General features: G+C 44.4%; 1 protein-coding gene across 2 annotated transcripts in view; it reads left to right on the top strand.

The window, feature by feature from the left end:
- The window catches only part of TNFRSF8 (TNF receptor superfamily member 8), a 67191-nt gene that overhangs the window by 43986 nt on the left and 3428 nt on the right, over positions 1–19777 (top strand). For both annotated transcript variants that reach the window (XM_027843996.1, XM_027843995.1), the window contains 5 exons: positions 5797–5890; positions 6875–6984; positions 9990–10094; positions 10745–10795; positions 18152–18177. In XM_027843996.1, coding sequence (XP_027699797.1) covers positions 5797–5890; positions 6875–6984; positions 9990–10094; positions 10745–10795; positions 18152–18177 — 386 coding nt within the window. The remainder of the gene's footprint in view (positions 1–5796; positions 5891–6874; positions 6985–9989; positions 10095–10744; positions 10796–18151; positions 18178–19777) is intronic.

The following is a 19777-nucleotide window of genomic DNA, read 5'->3' as shown; positions in this document are numbered from 1 at the left end:
CCTAACAATGGGAGTTGTCCCAAAGTAGAATGGCTTTAGGAGGTGGTGAGTTTCTGCTCTTTGGAAGTCTTCAAACAGAGTCTGGGAGGCCCCTCATGGAGGATTGTACAGAGGACATTTTTAATCAGGTGAGATTACATGGATTGAGAGTCACCTTCAGCATCTGAAATTCTGAGACTCTGTGATTGGTGCCAGATGACCAGTGCAAATCACTGGCCTAGCTTGGACTTTCCTTTTCTGAGGAAGGAAAATGGGGGTGGGGTCTTTCATGAGTGGTAGTACCATCAGGTCAGCATACTGACTTTCTGCGGCACCCTTCTTTCTTCCCACCCCCCACCAATAACATCTGGAAAGCCCTTCAGAATTTCCCAGAAGGAAAGGGTGACCAAATGAGCTTTATCTGGCATCTGAAGAATGGGTTGAGAAACCAGAAATAGGCAAGGTGACAGGGTGATGGAGGAGCCTTGTTTCAGCCTTAAGCTCTTTGGGAACAGGGAGCCTCATCTTATTCATCATCTTTATTTCTTTCCTAATACCCATTGGAGTGCAGCATAGGAAGTCACAGGAGTCTTAGAACTGGAAGGAGCTGGAGTGCCTATCATGTTCAATCCCATTGGTTCTGGAGTCAGGAAACCTGTTCAAATCTTACTGTTAGAAGGACCTTCAGGAAGTCACAACGTCCCTGGGCCTCAATTTCCTCAACTGTAAAATGAAGTGGTTGGATGACCTTTGAGGTCCCTTTCAGCTCAAGATCCAAGATCTCATGCTCCTATAACTCATCTACATATGGGGAAATTGAGGCCCAGAGAGCCAAAGTAGCACATTTTAGGTAGGACGTTAAAGTTTGCCAAGTGTTTTATGCACTTTGTCTCAGTAGAACCTCGAAGCAGATATTATGTTTCGCAAATGAGATAAATGAGGCTCGGAGAGTTACCCTCGGTAACTGTCCATGTCGGGACTTGCCCATAGTTACTCAGCTCATAAAGTGTGACCTTAGATAAATCACTTTACCTTTGGGTCTTTTTTGCCTCTGTAAAATTGGGTGGGGAGGGGGATGTACTAGATCCCTCTGAGCTCCCTTTTAGCTACAGAACTATGATCCTATAAGAAATGCCAAGATACACGTAGGTATGCCCTTTTTTCATCTTCCTTAGTCTCAATTTTTTATCCCTAAAATCTGGAGGTTAGACCACCAGGGGTGGGGAACCTTTAGACTCAAGGCCACAATCCTTTACAAAAGGATTTGTCCTGTAAAACTTAGATTCAGTCAAAAGGCCGCACCTGAGGACCTAGAAGGCCACATGTGGCCTCGAGTCTACAGGTTCCCCACCTCTGTTAGGGAGTTCAAGGATGAGGAGGCCAGAGTGCTGAGGGAAACTCCAAGGTGACACATGGCATGATTTTGAAGTCCAGGAACAGGGCCAGGAGGGATTCAAATTTTACATATGTGATTTCCTCTGATCCTTGCAACAGTTTTGTGAGGTATAGGTGTCCAAAATAAATTCAACATTAATAGTGTGATAAAAATTCTCTGGAGGTCAATTGATTAGTCACTGCGGGCCGGTCATGGAATCAACACACCGAGATAGTTATCTGTAGATTTTATTTATGCATGGAGTGCAGGCTTATCTGTGTGAAAAATCAGAGAGCCCAAAGCATCGACGTTAGCAACTTTGTGAATACATAAGCAGTGTGTAAAAGTAGAATTTTATACAAAGTAAGAGGGAAAGATAAGGGCATATGTGTCTACAAACAAGTAACAGAAGTGGGGAGCTATAGACTTCTGAAAGCTGGTCAGAATAGGAGTTGTGGCTTCTTTCCCAGCCTTGATTTCACAGATATTGTGACCTTCCTTGGCTTCCAGGAAGCTCAAAGTAGAGATTGGGTCGATGTCACCTTCTTATCATGGTGACAAGAAGCCTGAGTCTTTCCCATCATCATCTTTCTCTTACCACAGTGACAGCAAGAGTTCTGAGTCAGAAAGTCTCTTGCCATGATAGGTTTCAAGCTGGAAGAGATATCCTAGGTAATCTAGTTTAATGCCCTCATTTTACAAAAGTCCAGGGACAGACCCAGTGTCACAGAGGATAAGACTTGGTCCCTGCTTTCTTGTCCCTGTTTTCATGGAGCTCACCATCTATCAATCACCTCTTAACACAGAGGCAGCTGGATATGTGCTGGGAAAGAGCGTTGAATATGGAGTCAAAAGACCTAGGTTCAAATCTTGGTCCTCTCGCTCGCTACCTGTATGCCCTTAGTTAGGCAAGCAGATCTTCTTCTTGAACCTCAGTTTCCATATCTGCAAAATGAGGGGTGGTTAGACTAGGTGACCTCTAAGATCTCTTCCATCTCTATATCTACAACCAAACAAAGACCATTCTGGATCTTAGATCTAATTCTATGATCTGATAATATATATTACAGGATTCACATTCAAAAGAAAGTACTATGCAAAGTCTGAGGGGCAAGGTCATGATTGATCCAGTGATGACCTCATTGACCAGTTTTGTCATCTATAAGGTGAAGGGATTAGATTAAATGACTGTGAGGTTCCTTCTATCTCTGCCCCCTAAATGACCCCTCAAATCAGTCCCTCCTGGGTTGAGTTAATTGTGCTTAAGCCTGATGGGTTGTGCTGTCCTGAGAGGCCACAAGATGGCGCCAAAACCGATTCATTGATCTTTTGTTCTCACATCCCCTTGAAAACTCTCTTCTTTAAGATCATAAAATTAAAATTATAAGGGACTTGAGAGATTAACTAATTCAATACCCTTGTTTTAGAGCTAAGAACACTAGGACTGAGAGAAGATTTGCCCAAGATAGTTGAGTGGCAATCAAGCAGACCACAAGTGTGCCAGGCCCAATGCTGGAAATACAAAGACAAAAGCAAAACAGTCCCTGCCTTCAAGGAGCTTACATTCTAATGGGGGTAGACAAGAATATATGCAAGACTTGAACCCAGCTGTTCTGACTAAATCTAGCATTCTTTCGGCTAGGTCACAGGCCTGTTGTCTACCTTAAAGGTAGCTATGTTCCAATTAGGGAGACCTTCTCAAGAGGGCAAGTTCTCTTGTAAATAGGTGTCAGGCATTGTGCTAAGTGCAAGAGGTACAAAGAAAGGTAAAAGACAACCCATGCCCTCGAGGAGTTCACAGTCTAATGGGGGAGACAACAGGCAAAAAACTGTGTACAAGCAAGCTATAAGGAAGAGCTGATGATAATCACACAGCAAAGGTACCAAGGCTAAGAAGGACTGGGAAATACTTCTTACCAAAGGTGGGAGGGAACAAAGACAAGGAGGGAGAGAATTCCAGGCATGAGGACAATGGGCATGCCCAGAGTCAAGAGGAGGGTCTTGCATGAGGAAATGTGAGGAGGCCAGTGTTACTGGATCATAGAGTATGTGCCAGGGAGGAAGGTGTACAACTGGAAAGATGGGGAGGAGGCAGGTTAGGAAGGCTTTCAAAGCCAAACAGAGGACTTAAAGAAATTGATCCCGGAGGCAATAGGGAGCCACTGGAGTTTATTGAATAGGGGAGTGACGAGCTCAGATGTGTGCCCTTGATAGCTAGATGGAGGTTGGACTGGAGGGGGGAGAAACTTGAGGCAACAGACCCAGAAGCAGGTTAGTGTAATAGTCACCAAATCAACACACAGAGATAGTTATCTGTAGATTTTATTTATGTGTGGAGTTCAGGCTCATCTGTATGAAAAACCAGAGAGCCCAAAGCTTCAATTTGAGCACCCTTATATAGAATGTGAATACATAAGCGTGTTAAAGTGGAATTTTATAGAAAGTAAGAGGAAAAGATAAGGGCATATGTGTCTACAAACAAGTAACAGAAGAGAGAGGAGATGTGAGGAGATGGGGTCTACACCAGGGTGATGGCAGTGTCAGAGGAGAGAAGGGAGAGTAGATCTGAGAATCATCTGTATAGACGTGATAATTGAATCCCAGGCAGCTGAGGAGATAGAGTAGAGTGAGAAGACGTGGCAGGGACAGCTAGGTGGCACAGTGGATAGAGCTCTGGCCTTGGAGTCAAGAGGACCTGAGTTCAAATCCAGACTCAGATGCTTGACACTAGCTGTGTGATCCTAATCAAGTCACTTAACCCCGATTGCCTCACCTTAAAATAAAAGAAAATGAAGTACTTACCAGGCTATCTCAGGGAGTTGAGAGTTTTCTAACCCATCTATGTAATCCCCCTAGATAACTTCCAGGAAGACTCTTCCCTATCCTCTTAGCTGCTGGCCATCCATCTAATTAAATGAGATCATATTGGTAAAGCACTTATCACAGTGCCTGGTGCATAGTAGGCACATAATAAATGCTGATTCCTTCCCTTCCCCGATGAAGACAGAATAAGATAGTAGAAGGTAGGGGCTCTGGAGTAGGGAACTTGGGTTCAAATCTCCCTTTTGATGCTTACTACCTCTGTGACCTTGGTCAAGTTGCTTGACCTCCCCAGGCCTCAGTTTCCTCATCTGCAAAATGAGAGGGTTAAACAAGATAGCCTCTGAGGCCCATTCCATCTTTTGATCTGTGAGGCTGCCTGTGATAAGTAGGGGTCAAAGAGCCGTGGGCTGGAAGCCAGGAGTCCTGGGTCCTAGTTCGAATTCCACCACTGAGTTGTTGTTTAACCCTGGAAGACACTTTTGGGTTTTTTTGGTTTCGTTTTTTGTTTGTTTGTTTTTGTTTTGTTTTTTTTTGAAAAGACACTTTTGCAGGCAGAGTGGTATGATAGACAGAAGAGAAGATTTGGAATCAGGACTTGCTCATCCATGAAATGAGGGGCGGGGCTGAACTAGATGGCCTCAGAGGTCCTTTCTTTTTTTTTTTTTTTTTAGGTAATTGGGGTTAAGTGACTTGCCCAGGTCACACAGCTAGTATGTGTCAAGTGTTTGGTTTGAGGCCGGATTTGAACTCAGGTCCTCCTGACATCAAGGCTGATGCTCTATCCATTGCGCCACCTAGCTGCCCCTCAGAGGTCCTTTCAACTCCTGATGTAGGATGCCAGGATCTTGCTCTCCTACAATCTGAATCCAGGTATTCTGCTTAAGCACTTACCATAGTGTCTGAAACATAGTAGGCACTTAATAAATGTTTATTGACTTAATGATGACTTAACAAAGTGAAGCCAGTCAGTCATCAAACCTTTATTGATTGTTTATTGTGTGCCAGGCACTATGCTAACTGCTGAGAGGTCCAAAACAAAGTGGAAAAAAACCCAATGCCCATCTTCAAGAGCTTCCATTCTAATGGAAGAGTTGCCAATAAGCTGCCATTTTTGAGCATGTCCCCTCCCTTTGTATCTTCATTTCCTTACTGGGAGAACTAGGCACTAGGTGACCTTCCAACGTCTCTTCGAGCTTTGATATCCTGTGGTTCTGTGAAGGACTAGAAAAGGAATTCGATTCATCTGATCCTCCATGTTAAGTGACTCATAATCATCAATCTGTTCTCTGGGATAGAAATCTCTAGGTTAGACAATGTGTATTTTGGAGCACCTCTTTCTGAGCTCCCCAGTATCCAAAGAAGAACTCCACCTCCTCTTTCTTTTTTTTCTTTCCTTTTTTTTGGGGGGGGGGCTAGGCAATGGGGTTAAGTGACTTGCCCAAAGTCACACAGCTAGTAAGTGTTATGTGTCTGAGGCCAGATTTGAACTCAGGTCCTCCTGACTCCAGGACCGATGTTCTATCCACTGCGCCACCTAGCTGCCTCTCCACCTCCTCTTTCCAGAAACACTGGGACTGCTCATGGTAATGCTGATGGGGGGGAGTTGCTTCCATCCACAGGCACCTTGGAGGAGGATACTGTTTGTGAGCCCTGCCTCCCTGGGACCTTTTCCAACCACAGCTCCACTGCCAAGGATTGCCAGCCTCACACCAGGTAACCTCAGAGTTCCCCTGCGCAGTCTCAGGGTGAGCTGGGAAGGAGCTCTCTGAGAGCAGGGGGATGGACCAGATGACCTCTCAGGGTCCCTTTCTGCTTGAAGAGCCGGGATCCTGTCATTGAGTTAGAGAAAAAGCAGAATAGAATCAGGTGCTAAATTGGGTAGTACAGACACAGGAGTTCAGGGAAGAGAGTGATATAGGCTAGAATACATGCATACAATAGGGAAGGCTTCCTGGAGGAGGTGGGTTTTGGAAAGCTGAGTGGAGTGGATGGAATTATTTTCCTGTCATCCCAAAGCCAGTGTCACAGCTGTCCCAAATGCTGCCAGGTTCACCAGGCACTAGGGGCCTGGTACCTTCTTCTAGAGGCTAGAATATTGTCCTTCTGTCAGGAGAGATCTTCAAATTGGGTGAGGGCATGACCAATCCTTGGCCTTACCATTTGGCATACAGGGTGAACTCAAGATGGGATACTTTTTTGGTTGGTTGGTCATAGTGGACCACAGAGGGTGGGATGCCCTTTCCGGACTGGCACACCTGTCTCTAACCTATGTCATGTATCATGTCATGTATTACTACTTATATGACCTTGGACAAATCATTTAACCTTTCTGGACCTCATTTTCCTCATCTGTAAAATGAGGGGGTGGACTTAATGGCCTTTGAAGTCCCTTTAACTTCTAGAGCTAGGAGGCTTGACTCTAGACTTGACTCGTTTGCTTCTTTCTTCGTGGGAAAAGGCCGATGGGGCATGGTTTCCTCCTATGTCATCTCTGAGCACCGAGCTTCTCTGCTTTTAGTAAACAGGGGCCTGGCTTCCCTTTTTCCTTATCTGGGAACAAGGCAGTCTCTTATCTCTCTGCCTATCTGTACCCAGCTCATCAGACAGTTGGGGGAATGCCCCCCATGATCATGTCTGCTCTGACCTGGAGCCACCAACCTTTGTCATCAACCTTCACACTGTCTCCCCCACTGCCAGGATCTCAGATCTTCCAGACCCTTCCAACACCACCGCTAACCCCTCCGACAGGAGCTCAACCCATGACATTGGGACTCTCTCACCATCTCTCACAGGAAGACCCAATCCAGGTAATTCTTTGTGAAGGTTCTGTTTCTGATGGAGTAGGCTAGGGCCAGTAGAGACCTCCCTACCCCAAAGGCAAACGGGTTCACCCCCAGGAAGTTCAGGGTTGAGGTGGGGAAAGATCATGCCTTGTTTACTAACATTTCCCAGGGAAACCTGAGGTCAAGAGGCAGTGTGGTACAATGAAGAGAGTACTAGCTCTGGGGTAAGAGAACCTGAGCTTAAATCTCACTTCTGGTGCTTATGTGACTTGGGACAAGTCTCTCTGGGCCTCAGTTTACCCCATCTGTAAAATGAGGGAGTTGGATGGCTTCTTGAGCTATGATCCAACAACTTGATGGTCTGTAAGATGTTTTCCATCTAAATCTATGATCCTGTGATCTTGGACACTCTGACATGACCTCTTAGGAACCTCTAACAACCAGAGTTGGAGGAGAGGGGGTGGTGCCTCTGCCTGGAGCTGCAACTGATTATGGGAGGCTGGGAGGTAGGTTTCATCAGACTTTGGGGATCAGTACATTCCTAACCCTGTCCCTCCTGCCCCTTCCTTCCTTTCTTTTTTCCTTCCTTCCCTTATAGGTATCCTCAGGCTTTTGTGATCAGTCATTTCTAACTCTGTCTCTCTCTCCCTCCCTCTCTCCCTTCCTCCCTCCCTCCCTCCCTCCCTTCCTTCCTTCCTTCTTTCCTTCCTTCCTTCCTTCCTTCTTTCTTTCCTTTGTAGGTGTCCTCAGACTTTTGTGATCTATATATTCCTAACCCTGTCCCTTCCTCCTTCTCTCCTTTCTTTCTGTCCTTCTTTCTTTCTTTAAAAAAATCTCTATATCATATGTTTTTATATCACTTTGTATATTTCTAATCCTTCGCTACCTAGAGAGCAATACCTTGTGACAACTAAAAAAGAAAAAGGGAAAGAAAACAGATCAGTAAAAATGGCGGACACATCAATCAATATGACCACATATACAATGTTCTACATCCATAGTTTTCCATCTCTGCAGAGAAGGAGGGGAGGTCCAGCCCTGTCTTTTCATGGGACTAATGAATGGATACAGCATGGTATCATGGAAAAGGTCTAGCCTTGGAGTCTGATCTGTCATTGAATCCTGGTTCTAGCTGAACTTGGGAGTCATTGTACTTCTCTGGGCCTCAGTTTCCCTGTCTGTAAAATTTGGGAGTTGGCCTAGATCAGAGCTTCTTAACTCGGGGGTCCATAGACCCCCTCAAAAACATCTATGGATAGATTTCAGGGAGTTTGTAAACTTGGCTAGGAAAAAATTAAATCTTTATTTCAATATGATTGGTTTTCTTGGGTAATTTTGTGAATTTTATTTATTCATTTAAAAACATTATTCTGAGAAGCAATCCATGGGCTTTACTAGAGTGTAATACAACACAAAGATTAAGGAATCCTGGACTAGATGATCTCCATGGATTCCTGGCTCCCAAATCTGTGGTCCTCCAGGGATCCTAGCACAGGAAAACCCAGCATGGACAATGCTCTGTTGGTAGACCCATGAATGGGTACAAGCATTCTGGAAAGCAATCTGGAACTATACATAAAAAGTTACTAAATAGTGTATACCCTTTGATCCAATGACCACTGTGATGTCAATACTCAAAAAAAAAAATCAAAAAAAGACAAAAAGATTCTATTTGTACAAAAATATTTATAACAGCTCTTTTTGTGTTGGTTATAACAAATACACTGGAAAGCAAGGGGATGTCCATCAACTGAGGAATGCATGAATAAAGTGTGGTGTATGAATATGATAGAGTACTCTTGTATTATAAGAAATGAGAAAATGGATGATTTCAAACGTACTTGAAAGACTTCTAGGAAGTGGTGCAGAATGAAGCAAGCAGAACAGTAGAGCAATTTGTACTGTGTATAAACATCACCAAAATGAACAGTTTTGAAGACTTTTATAAACTGATGAAGAATGAACTGAGCAGAACCAGAAAAACCATTTATACAACAGTATTATAAAGACAAACAGCTCTAAAGCTGTGAGAACTATGATCCATGCACTGAGCATCCATGAATCCAGAGGACTGAAGATGGAATATGCTCTCTACCTTCTGCTAGAGAGGTGAAGGATTCAGGGTACAGAACCAGACATGTATTTTTGAACATAGCAAATGAGTAAATGTATTTTGTTAACTATATGCATTTGTTGCAAGGAATTTGTTTTTCTTTTCTCTTTTTGGTTGGGAGGGAGAAAAAATTTTCTGCTCATCAAAAAAAAACTCTTTAAAAATGGAAAGGTTGGAGGATTACAGGTGTGGAGTGTTGTACACTCCACTTTCATATGAGGTCAGTGTGTTGTTCGTTTGGTAGAGCTCTCACAAGATAAGGGCAATTTGGAAAAGTTTGTAATATAAGAATAAAATATGTCAATACAACAAAAGAGAGAGAAAAGAAAAGGAAGGAGGGAGAAGGAAGAGAGAAGAGAGAAAGAAAGCAAGAGAGAGAGAGGTGAGGAGAGGGGAAGAGAGAAAAGAAAAAGAGGAGGGAGAGACAGAGACAGAGAGACACACACAGATAGAGAGAAGAGATGAGAAGAGAAGAGGGAAATAGAGATAGAGCAAGAAGAGAGAGGAGAGACACAGAGAGAGGAGAAAAAAACAGAGAGAGAGAGCAGAGGCAGAGACAGAGAGAGAAGAGAGAGCAAGAGAGAAGAGGAGAAAAGACACAAAGAGAGGAGAGAGAAGAGAGAAAGGAGAGGAAAAAAACAGAGAGAGAAGAGGAGAGAAGGGAGGAGAGAGACAGAGAGACAGAGAGAGACAGAGACAGAGAGAGAGAGACAGAGGGAGGAGAAACAGACAGACAGACAGATAGACAGAGAGAGAGACACAGAGAGTTCAACAGACTTACCAGGGGCTTGATCGGGTCGGCTTGACCAGGTCCGTCCTCTAGTGGTCGTGTCAGGGAATTACTTCCTCAGCCCTCACGGAGATTGCAATGGAGCCAGCACGTGAGAGAAAGCCCTGGGCTGTTCTTATGTTGCAGGTTCTGAGTCTCTTTTCTGGGTGGCGACGGTCTTTGCTGTGACGCTTGCCTTTGTTCTCTTACTGATCTGCCAGCAGAGGGCCTGCAGGAAGGGGATTCTGCAGAGTGAGTTCATGTTCTGCCCCACGGAGCCGTTGCTGGTGGGGAGGGGGCAGGAAGGACTGACTGGGGTGGGATGGAGATGCCGTACTGAGCACGGGTCCCAGCTTGGGACACTGGGTTTTCATAATGTGGCGATATGGAATGCTCACTGGAATTAGAGGCTACCAGGAGACCTCAATTCTATCCTGGGCTCTTCCTTTGCTGGATAGGTACCCTGTGGGCAAGGCACTCGACCTATCCAGGACCTCATTTCCTCATCAGTAAAATGGGGGTGGCAGGAGTATTTGCTCTGCAGAGGCCCTGGGTTTAAATCCCACCTCCGATGCTTGCTAGCAGCTCTGCTTCATCTGTAAAAGGAGGTCAGACCAGATGGTCTTTGAGGTCTCCTCCAGCTGTATGTGGAGGATCCTGTCCTTCATTCCTGTTCACTGGCCGCCTCCTTCATGGGCTTGTTGCAAGGAAAGCACTTTTTAACCCTAAGCCTCTTAAAGAAATGGGTATTGTTAATTATTATTATTCTCCCTTATCCCTGCTCCTGCCCCTAAGACCAGGACCTAGAGGGCCATGTGTGGCCTTGAGGCCGCAGGTTCCCCACCCCTGTTCTATAAGGACCAAAGAACTGGCCCCTGCAGGTTTCCTGTCTTCTCTTTCAGAGCTTCACCTCCCTTCTGGCCAAGCCTTCCAACCCAAGGTCATGTCTATGGGTAAGTAGAGGGAGGAGATATGGGCGCAGGTGGAGGGAGAGAGCATTGGCTGAGTAGGAGGAGTGTGACCTTGACCTTTGGGTGATGCAGTGGATAGAGCTCCAGCCTTGGAGTCAGAAGGACCTGAGTTCAAATTCGGTCTCAGACACACAACACATGACACTCACTAGCTGTGTGACCCTGGGCAAGTCACTTAACCCCGATTGCCTAGCAAAAAGCAAAAAAAAAGTACATAATCCTTCCTCTCTCTGGGACTCAACTGTCCCTATTATAAAATAAAATAAGGCAGCAAGGGAATAGGTGAGGGGAGAGGGGAGGAGGAAATGATTGACTGGTTGGAGCCCATGAACTCCTATGGTCCTGCCTTGCCTGGGTGTCACGTGTTTAGCTTTATTTAAAAAAAAAAAAAAAGGTTATTCTGTGACAACACTGTAAATGAGAGAGAAAAATAAAACTGCAGCGGAAATTCTAATTTCAATAAGAACCGAAGAAAGAAAGCGATTGTTTCAAGGAGATTCTCAGCCGGCCAGCACCCTTCCTTGAGAATCATTTTTCTGGGGGATAAATTTTTTTAAAACCCATCTCAGTATTTATTCTCTTTTTACACTTATCACCATCACAGATAACTCTTGAATTCATTCATTTTCTTTCATGTGTTCATTTGCTCAACGAATTTTTATTAATTCAATTAAACTTGACAGGCATTTATAAAAGCCCTACTATGTGCCAGGCACCGTGCTAGGTGCTCGGGATACAGAGACAAAACCACCGCCATCCCAGCCTTCAACGAGCTTCTGTTCAATTTGGTTACGACTGTGGGGACCCAGACAAGGAAACAAACATTATGTACAAGTAATTTCAAGACAGAAAGTTAGTAACTGGAGGGATCAGAAAAGCTCTTTTCTCGGAGGTGGCATCTGAGCTATGCTTTGAAAAAAAGAGATTCCCCCTTGAAGGGATCATGAGAATTAAAGATGAAGAGGGACTGGGCAAAGGCCCAGAAGTGGCAATTTGAGGGATGTGTTTCAGGAACATCAACAGGACTGACCCAGGTGTTGGTTCTGATTATAGTTTATCTGGGCCAGAGCTCCCTGGGAAGGGTCTATTAGTTTGTCCAGTCTTGGACTGCATTAAGAGGCCTACCTCCTAGGCACAAGGAGGTGATATGTTGCTCCCAATGCATCCTGCCCTGGTGACACCACAGGTGGCATAGTGTATTAGCCCTGGGCACCATGTTTTAGGGTAGGCATCAAGAAACTGGAGATTATCCCAGAGTGGGCAATCCAGGCCCTCAAGTCCATGCCATATATGGGTCAATAGAACTTACTGAGCATGTCTGGCTTGGAGAAAACTTACAGGGAATGCCCTTTTTCAAGGGTTTGAAGGGCTGCCACTTAGAACAGGATGGCTTAAATTAGGCAGCTTGATAGCGTAGAGTGCTGGACTTGGCATCAGGACAGATCTGAGTCCGAATCCTGCCTCAGACACATACTGGGTGTATGACCCTGCACGAGTCACTTAACCTCTTTCTGCCCTCATTTCCTCATCTATAAAATGGGAAAATAACAGGACCTACATCTCAGGGATGTTATGAGGATCAAATGGGGTAACATAGGTCAAGTTCCACATAAATGCTTGCTATTATTATTATCTTTTTCTGGCCCAGAGGGGAGACCTAGGAGCCAGGAGTAAAAGTTGTGAAGGGGCCAATTTGGGTTGGAGGTCAGGACGAGCTTCCTAACAATTAGAGCTGGCCTAATGTGGCCTGGGCGACCTGGAGAGGGGGTAGATTTCCTCTTACTAGGGATCTACCAGCAGAGGCTGGTACAGGTTAGATTAAGGGGCCTCTGAAGTCCCCGGTATTTTCAGCCTTCAGTACCATTCTAGGGATGAAAGGCATCACTTAGCCAATCCAAGCGTCTGGGGTCTGGACTATCTTAGAGCCATTTACACTTGTCCAGGCTTTGGACATAGAATCAAAACATGTCATATTTCCCATTCATGTACTTTGAATCTGACGTTACCCAGTTTCACAATCAGATACTTCTGTTTGGTTCAAAAGGGGGATTTGGGGCTTTTGATGGGCCCTAGCTTTTTTTTTTTTTTCCATGAACTGGCTGCCTGAGAATCTCCTTGAAACAATTGCTTTCTTTCTTCGGTTCTTATTGAAATTAGAATTTCCGCTGCAGTTTTATTTTTCTCTCTCATTTACAGTGTTGTCGCAGAATAACCTTTTTTTTTTTTAAATAAAGCTGAACCTGCGACACCCCTAAACACTTGGACGTTGTAAGTGGAATGTTCCTGGTTCAGCCCTTGTTGTCCTTGTCCAGATCCTTGTGGACCATAGACCCACAAAGCTGGAAAATGAGCAGAACACACAACTTGGCATGTGTTTACATGGTGCAGTGGAAACAGCCCTGACTCTGGAGGCAGAGGGCCTGGGTTCAAAACCTGCCTCTGATACCTACTACCTATGGAGATTTGGGCAAGTCACCACCCCTCTGGACCTCAGTTTCCTCATGTAACAGGATCATAGATTCAGCAGAGAAAGAGACTTCAGAGGCCACCTAGTTTCTTTACTTTTTGGAGCAAAAACTTCCTTGTGTCACAGGATAACAGATGGAGAAGTAGAAAAGGCCAAGCCTTCTAGGCTAACCTCCACATTTTGCAGATGAGGAAACTGAAGCTAATTAATGAAGGGACTTGACCAGAGTCACATAGCTAGGAAGTGTCACAAATAGGAAGTAAACCCAGTTCTCCATTACTCCAAGCCCAATGTTCTCTACATCGTGCCAGGCTGCCTCTCACTCAGTCAAATGAGGGAGATTATGCCTGTAGTCCCTCCCACTTGGAAATTTATGATTCCCTGATCTTCAGGTACAGAGCAGGGCAGCGTCCACGCACCTTAGCACAAGGAAGCTGTCTTGGGAGCTCAGACTAATGAAACGAGCCCTCTTCAGCCCTGGATTGTTGCAGCGGCCCCCTAACTGGTCTCCCTTTCTCTAATCTCTCCTCTCTCCAACCAACTGGTAAATTGTTGTTTTCCTAAAGTACGGATCTGACCATGTCACTCTTTTGCTCAATATACTTCTGTAACTCCCTGTAGGATCAAATATAAACTCCTCTGTGTGGCATTTAAAGCACTTTATAACCCATCACTATCCTATCTTTCCAGTCTTATGACATCCCCTTCAAAGTCAAGTCAAATCAATCAGCATTTATTAAGCACCTACTATCAATCAACATTTATTAAGCACCTGTTATATGCCAGGCACTGTGCTAAGTGATGGGGATTTTAAAAAAAGGCAAAAGCAGTTCCTGTTCTCAAGGAACTCGCAGTCTAAAGAGGAGAAAAACATGCAAATACAATAAATATCGGATGTATTCTAGATAATCCCAGAAGGAAGGCACTAGTATTTGAATGCGCTAGCATAAGGATTGGGAAAGGTCTCTTGCAAAAGGTGGCATCTGAGCTGAGCCTTAAAGAAAGCCAGGGAAATCAAGAAGCAGAAATGAGGAGGGAGGGTACGGTGAAATATATAGAGTCAAGTCATGGAGGAACAGTGCAGAAGCCAGTGTCACTGGATTGTGGAGTACATGAAAGGGAGTAAGGTGTATGAAAACTGGGAAGGTAGAATGGGACCAGGTTAGGAAGGGCTTTAAAAGTGAAACAGAGAATTTTTTATCAAATGCTGGAGGTGATAGGGAGCTACTGGAGTTTATTGAATAGGGGAGTAATATGGTCAGACCTGTCCTTTAGGAAAACCACTTTGACCGCTGAGTGGAGGATGGACTGGAATGGGTGGAGACTTGAGGCAGGGAAAACAACCAGTAGGCTGGTGGCAGTGTCAGAGAAGAGAGAAGGTGTATACGAGAGAGGATGCCAAAGTAGAATCGATGGAACTTTGTAGCAGACTGGATATAGGTGAGAAGGATTGAGAATGACATTTAGTTTGTGAGCCTGGGTGATTGGAGAATGATGGCGCCTTCAACAGCAATAGAGAAGTTAGGAAGAAGAAAGCATTTTTTGGGGGGGGGGGGGATAACGAGTTCAGTTTTGGACATGTTGAGTTTAAGATGTCTATGGGACATTCAGTTTGACATGTCTAATAGGCAATTGGAGATTGGCAAGACTGGAGGTTGGGAGAGAGGTTAGGGCTGGATAGATTGAAGAATAATCAGCATTGAGATGATAAAGGAATACATGGGAGTTGATGAGATCACCAAATGAAATAGCATAGAAGGCGTAGGGAAAAGGGCCCCGGCTAGAGCCTTGAGCATCTCCCATGGTTAGTGGGCATTCACATTCCAGTCCAGCCAAACTCACCTCTTTGCTTCTTGCATTTACCATCTCCAGGGATATTACCATAGCCCTGGATATCCTGTGTGCCTGGAATGCACTCCCTCCTCATCTCTTTGGTTTGTTTCACTCTTCTGTTCAAGCGCCATCTCATTACCCTCCCCACAAGCTGCCAGTACTTCTCCTTCCAAGTTACTTTGTATCTGCTTTTGTACATACCAGCATAGATATACATTGTATACCCCATTAAAATGTGAGTTCCTCGAGGGCAGGGATTGTATTTTGGGACTTTTTTCCTCTACGTACCTGGCTTCTCCTGTAGTTCTTTGTAGTAGATGATTAATAAATGTTTGTTGATGGATTAAGGGACAGAGACTGAGAGGAGATGGAGGGGGAACTTCTTCTTCAAATTTCATGCTAATTTCTAATTCAGAAATCCCTTTAATTTTGAGAGAGGTAAAATTTCGGATGAATAGGAGACTGCCTACTTGACTGCCACCATGAGAGTGCATAGTCGTAACTGATAATTATACAGCACCTTAAATACATTATCCCATTTTGTTGTCATGTGCATAAAAGAAGATACCATTTTTAAAGAACTTTGCAAACCTTAAAGTGCTATGTAAATGCTATTATTAATTATCATTTGAACTATTTATCAACCCTGTGAAGTCAGTACTAGAGTTAGGATTCTCACCTGGCTTAATGACAGAAGAAGCTAGGTCACTAATCCAACCACCACATTTTGCAGATGAGGAAACTGAGTCTCAGAGGTGAAGTGACTTGCTCGAGGTGACATTGGCAGTAAGTGTCACAAGTGGGACATGAACCCAATTCTCCCTGATTACAAGCCCAGTATTCCATCTACCATGCCAGGCTGCCTCTCAGAGTCAGTCAACTGAGAGAATTGGACTAAAACTCTATGAGGTGGGCACTATTACTATCCCATTTCACAACTGAGCAAATTGAGGCAGAAACACATTAAGTGACTTGCCTCGGGGTCACACAGCTAGTAAGCATCAAAGGCAAGATTTGAACTCAAGTTTTTCTAATTCCAGGCCCAGCACTCTTACCTATTCACCGTCTTCAAATGAGATATTGTATGTAAATCATTTCACAAACTTTTAAAATGCTCTATAAAAGTCCAGAAGTTGTATCTACCCTTAAAATATGAGGATTTCCCATCATTCATGCACAGAGTGCTGGACTTGGACCCAGGAAGACCTGGGTTCAAATCCTGCCTAAAACCTTTATGTCTTTGAGTAAGTCACCAAAGCTCTGTTTGCCTTGGTTTCCTCATCTGAAAAAAACAAGGATGGTGATACCCCTAGTGCCCAACTTACAGGATTGTGTAAGGCTTAAATGAAATGATGCCAGTAAAGTGATTTCCAACCTTTCAATATCTTTGGGGAAGCAGCGTGGAATAGTGAGTGGGTGGCCTGAAAGCTAGGAAGACCTGTGACACATCCTGGCTGTGTGACTCACGGCATGTCCCTCAGCCTCTCAGGGCTCCAGGAAACCTTAAAGACAAGTTAGAAAAGGAGATGTCAGTCTGTATCATTGTAGAGGAAGTGTCCTCACTTTGAACTTCCCAATGTCAATGACGTCACAGGTCCCTTTACTTGGACTGTCAGTAAATAGTGATAGTCATGGTGGTGGTGAGGAGGACATCATGGACTTTTCTTGAAGGGGAATTGCTACCATGTTTCCTACAATAGTAGCAGTATGAGAATAACAAATGAGTGAAGGAATAAGGCAGTTATTAAACTCTTACTGTATGCACAGCGATGTGCTAAGCATTGGGGAGACAAATAGAGAAGTGAGACGGTTCCTTCTCTCAAGGAAGAGACAACTCTTACAGAAGATTTTGGCTGCAGGTGAGATAGAAAGGTCCCACGGTCCTTGGGATGCAGTGGTAACAAAGCAGAAGCCGATGCCTCTTCTTTAGTGCCATCTTTACTGATAAAATCCTATCAGTTTCTTATGTTGAATCATCTGCCAGTGCCAAGGACTGTGGTGGCGAGAACTTTGGTGTCTAGGTTTTCGGAAGAATATGCATGTCCTAAGGGGACTACTTGCAAAAGGTTAATACTCATTTCCTGTATTTTAAGTTCTAAACTTATTTGTTAACCTACTTCACATCATAATTATGATGTCGGAATGTAATCATTTTAATCACATCTTAGAAGTTCAGAAAGGGTTTAGCTGAATATTTGGAGGAGAGATCGATTAGGGGATATTGAGGTAATATAAAGGAAGATTTGGGCTAGATTCAACACTAATCTTAGAGATTAATATCAGTATCAGTTGGGATTTCCCTGGTCCTTTGCTGGCTCCATCAAAGACAGATTCTTGTGCTTCAAAGATGCTGCTTCCACTTTTTTTAAAATTAAATTTTCTTTTACTTAAATTATTTAAGTTAAATTTAAATTATTATTATTTATATTATATTGTGTTACTATTATATTATAATTATATATAATATATAATACAATATGATAATTATTATATGGATTTTATTGTAATATAAATATTATCATATAGTATTTTATGTATTATATTATTAAAGGACCTTTATAATTCAATACAATTTAAATATTATATAATATATTGCATATAATATTTAATTAAATCAATTTAAATTAAATCTTTTTTTTCCTCAACCAACAAGCATTCATTTTCTCTCCCCCGCACCTCCCTTGGTCAGTTTCCTACAGGGTATCAATTGAGGTTCTTGCTAATAGTGCTGCTGAGAAGTTGGGGAGGACTTGTGATCAGAGGTCCTGGGTTCAGATCCCACTTTCGATGTTTACTGTCTTTGTGACCTTGGGCAAGTTTCTTTACTTTTGTGGGCCTCATTTTCCTCATCTGTAAATGAGGGGATTGGATTTGGCGACTTATGAGGCCCCATCCAATTCTAGATCTATGCTTCTTTGCTCCTCTCAGTTTCTTGTTTTGTAAAACGAGGTCTGACTAGCGGGCCAACCTCTAAATCTGTGTTCCATCAGGATCCCTGTGGGAACTTACTGATGATAATTCTTTTGTTTGTGTTCTAGGTTACAGCCTCAAGAAAAATTGCCAAGTAAGTCAGCCCTCCCCCCGGGCAAGAATCCCCTAAATCTTTCCCTTCCTAAAACAGCTTCTACCAGATCCCCTTGGCATTCTGCTGAGGGTTAATAGACTTCCCCAACTCTCTTCTGGCCTTCTGGAGTAAGGGAGTCTGTGTTTGGCTGCTGAGCAGGGAGCTGTCCAGCCTTTTACCCACCCACCCAGTGTGCCTGGCCCTGGCCTGAGACCCCTTTGTCTTTGCCCCTGAGTTAGGAGGGGCTGAATCTGGGGAGGGCTTTCTCCTGAGGGGCTGGAACTGATGCCAAGAACCCAAGCCACAAGTGCTGGCTTATCCTACTGGGGTTTTCCAGGACGGAGTGGCAACCAGCCATCTGCTGATACTGTCTCACTCCTGATTTTTCAGCTCATGGCTGAAGCTTTTCTGGGGAGGGGCCTAGGCAGAGTCTGGGGGGCTCAGGACAAAGACACCATTTCCTTGCTTCCCTTCCTTCACATCTGGCCCAGGGACCTTTTGGCTGGTGAAAGGAAGGAAGAAAAAAAAAAGCACTTATAAAGTACCTACTATGTGTCAGGTGCTTTACAAATAAAATCTCATTATATACTCACAACAACCCTGGGAGATAGGTGCTACTACTATCCCCCATTTTAAAGTTGAGGAGACTGAGGCAAAGAGAGGTTAGGTAACTTGTCCAGGGTCACACAGCTAGCAAGTAAGTATCTGAGGCTAGATTTGAACTCAGATTTTCTAGACTTCAGGCCCAGAGCTCTATCCACTGCACCAGCCTAGGAGCCCTAGGAACCTAGAGCATGCCCCTCTCCTGGTGTATCCCCCAGCCTGCCACCAGCCTGAGCTTTGGGCTGCCCTGAATTGGACTGAGGATTGGGAAAAGGGGTATTCCTCCCTGCTCAGGGCCAGAGCAGGATGGTGGAGCAGAGTGATGGTGACCTGAGAGGTCAGGGTTTAAGGTAGGGAGTTGATACTCTTAAACCAAGCAAGCCTGGGGGGAGACTTGGGGACAGGGCACGGTGGAGGGAAGGAAACTGGATTGTAGCTACAGCTTTGAGCTTCCCACCCTGAGGTTCTGTTCTCTTGGCTCTTCTCTCCTTCCCTTTCCCTCTTTCCTGACCCCCGCCCACTATAGGGGTGCCAGCAAAAGCTGCCATGGCCTCCAGTGCCAGGACCTTAGCATTACTTTTTCCCCTAATTTGAAGATTTAATAGCAAGAATGGGGGAGGGTAAGGGTGTCATAGCCCATTATGGTGATAATCAGTCCCCTACTTCCACTTCCCCCCGAGGCAAGAAGATTAAGGCTTATGAAATTAATTTCCCAGTGAAGACCTGCCTGGGATAAAGTGGAAGTTGTCTGGACAAATTCTAGCTTCATCTAGGGCTCTCTGGAGGAGTAGGGATTAATCTTTGATTAATAAAATATCAGAGCTGGGAGGGCCCTTAGAACCCAGAATTCCAGAGCTGGGAGGGCCCTTAGAACACAAAAATGCCAGAGCTGGAAGAGCCCTTAGAACACGGAATACCAGATCTGGGAGGGCCCTTAGAATCCAGAATGTCAGAGCTGGGAGGGCCTTTAGAATAGAGAATGTCAGGGCTGGGAGAG

This window comes from Vombatus ursinus, unplaced genomic scaffold (genome assembly GCF_900497805.2).
Source record: "Vombatus ursinus unplaced genomic scaffold, bare-nosed wombat genome assembly UNPS02014932.1, whole genome shotgun sequence".
Lineage (NCBI taxonomy): Eukaryota > Metazoa > Chordata > Mammalia > Diprotodontia > Vombatidae > Vombatus > Vombatus ursinus.
The sequence above is the reverse complement of the archived record's forward strand: the minus strand, read 5'-3'. Positions and strand labels throughout refer to the sequence as shown.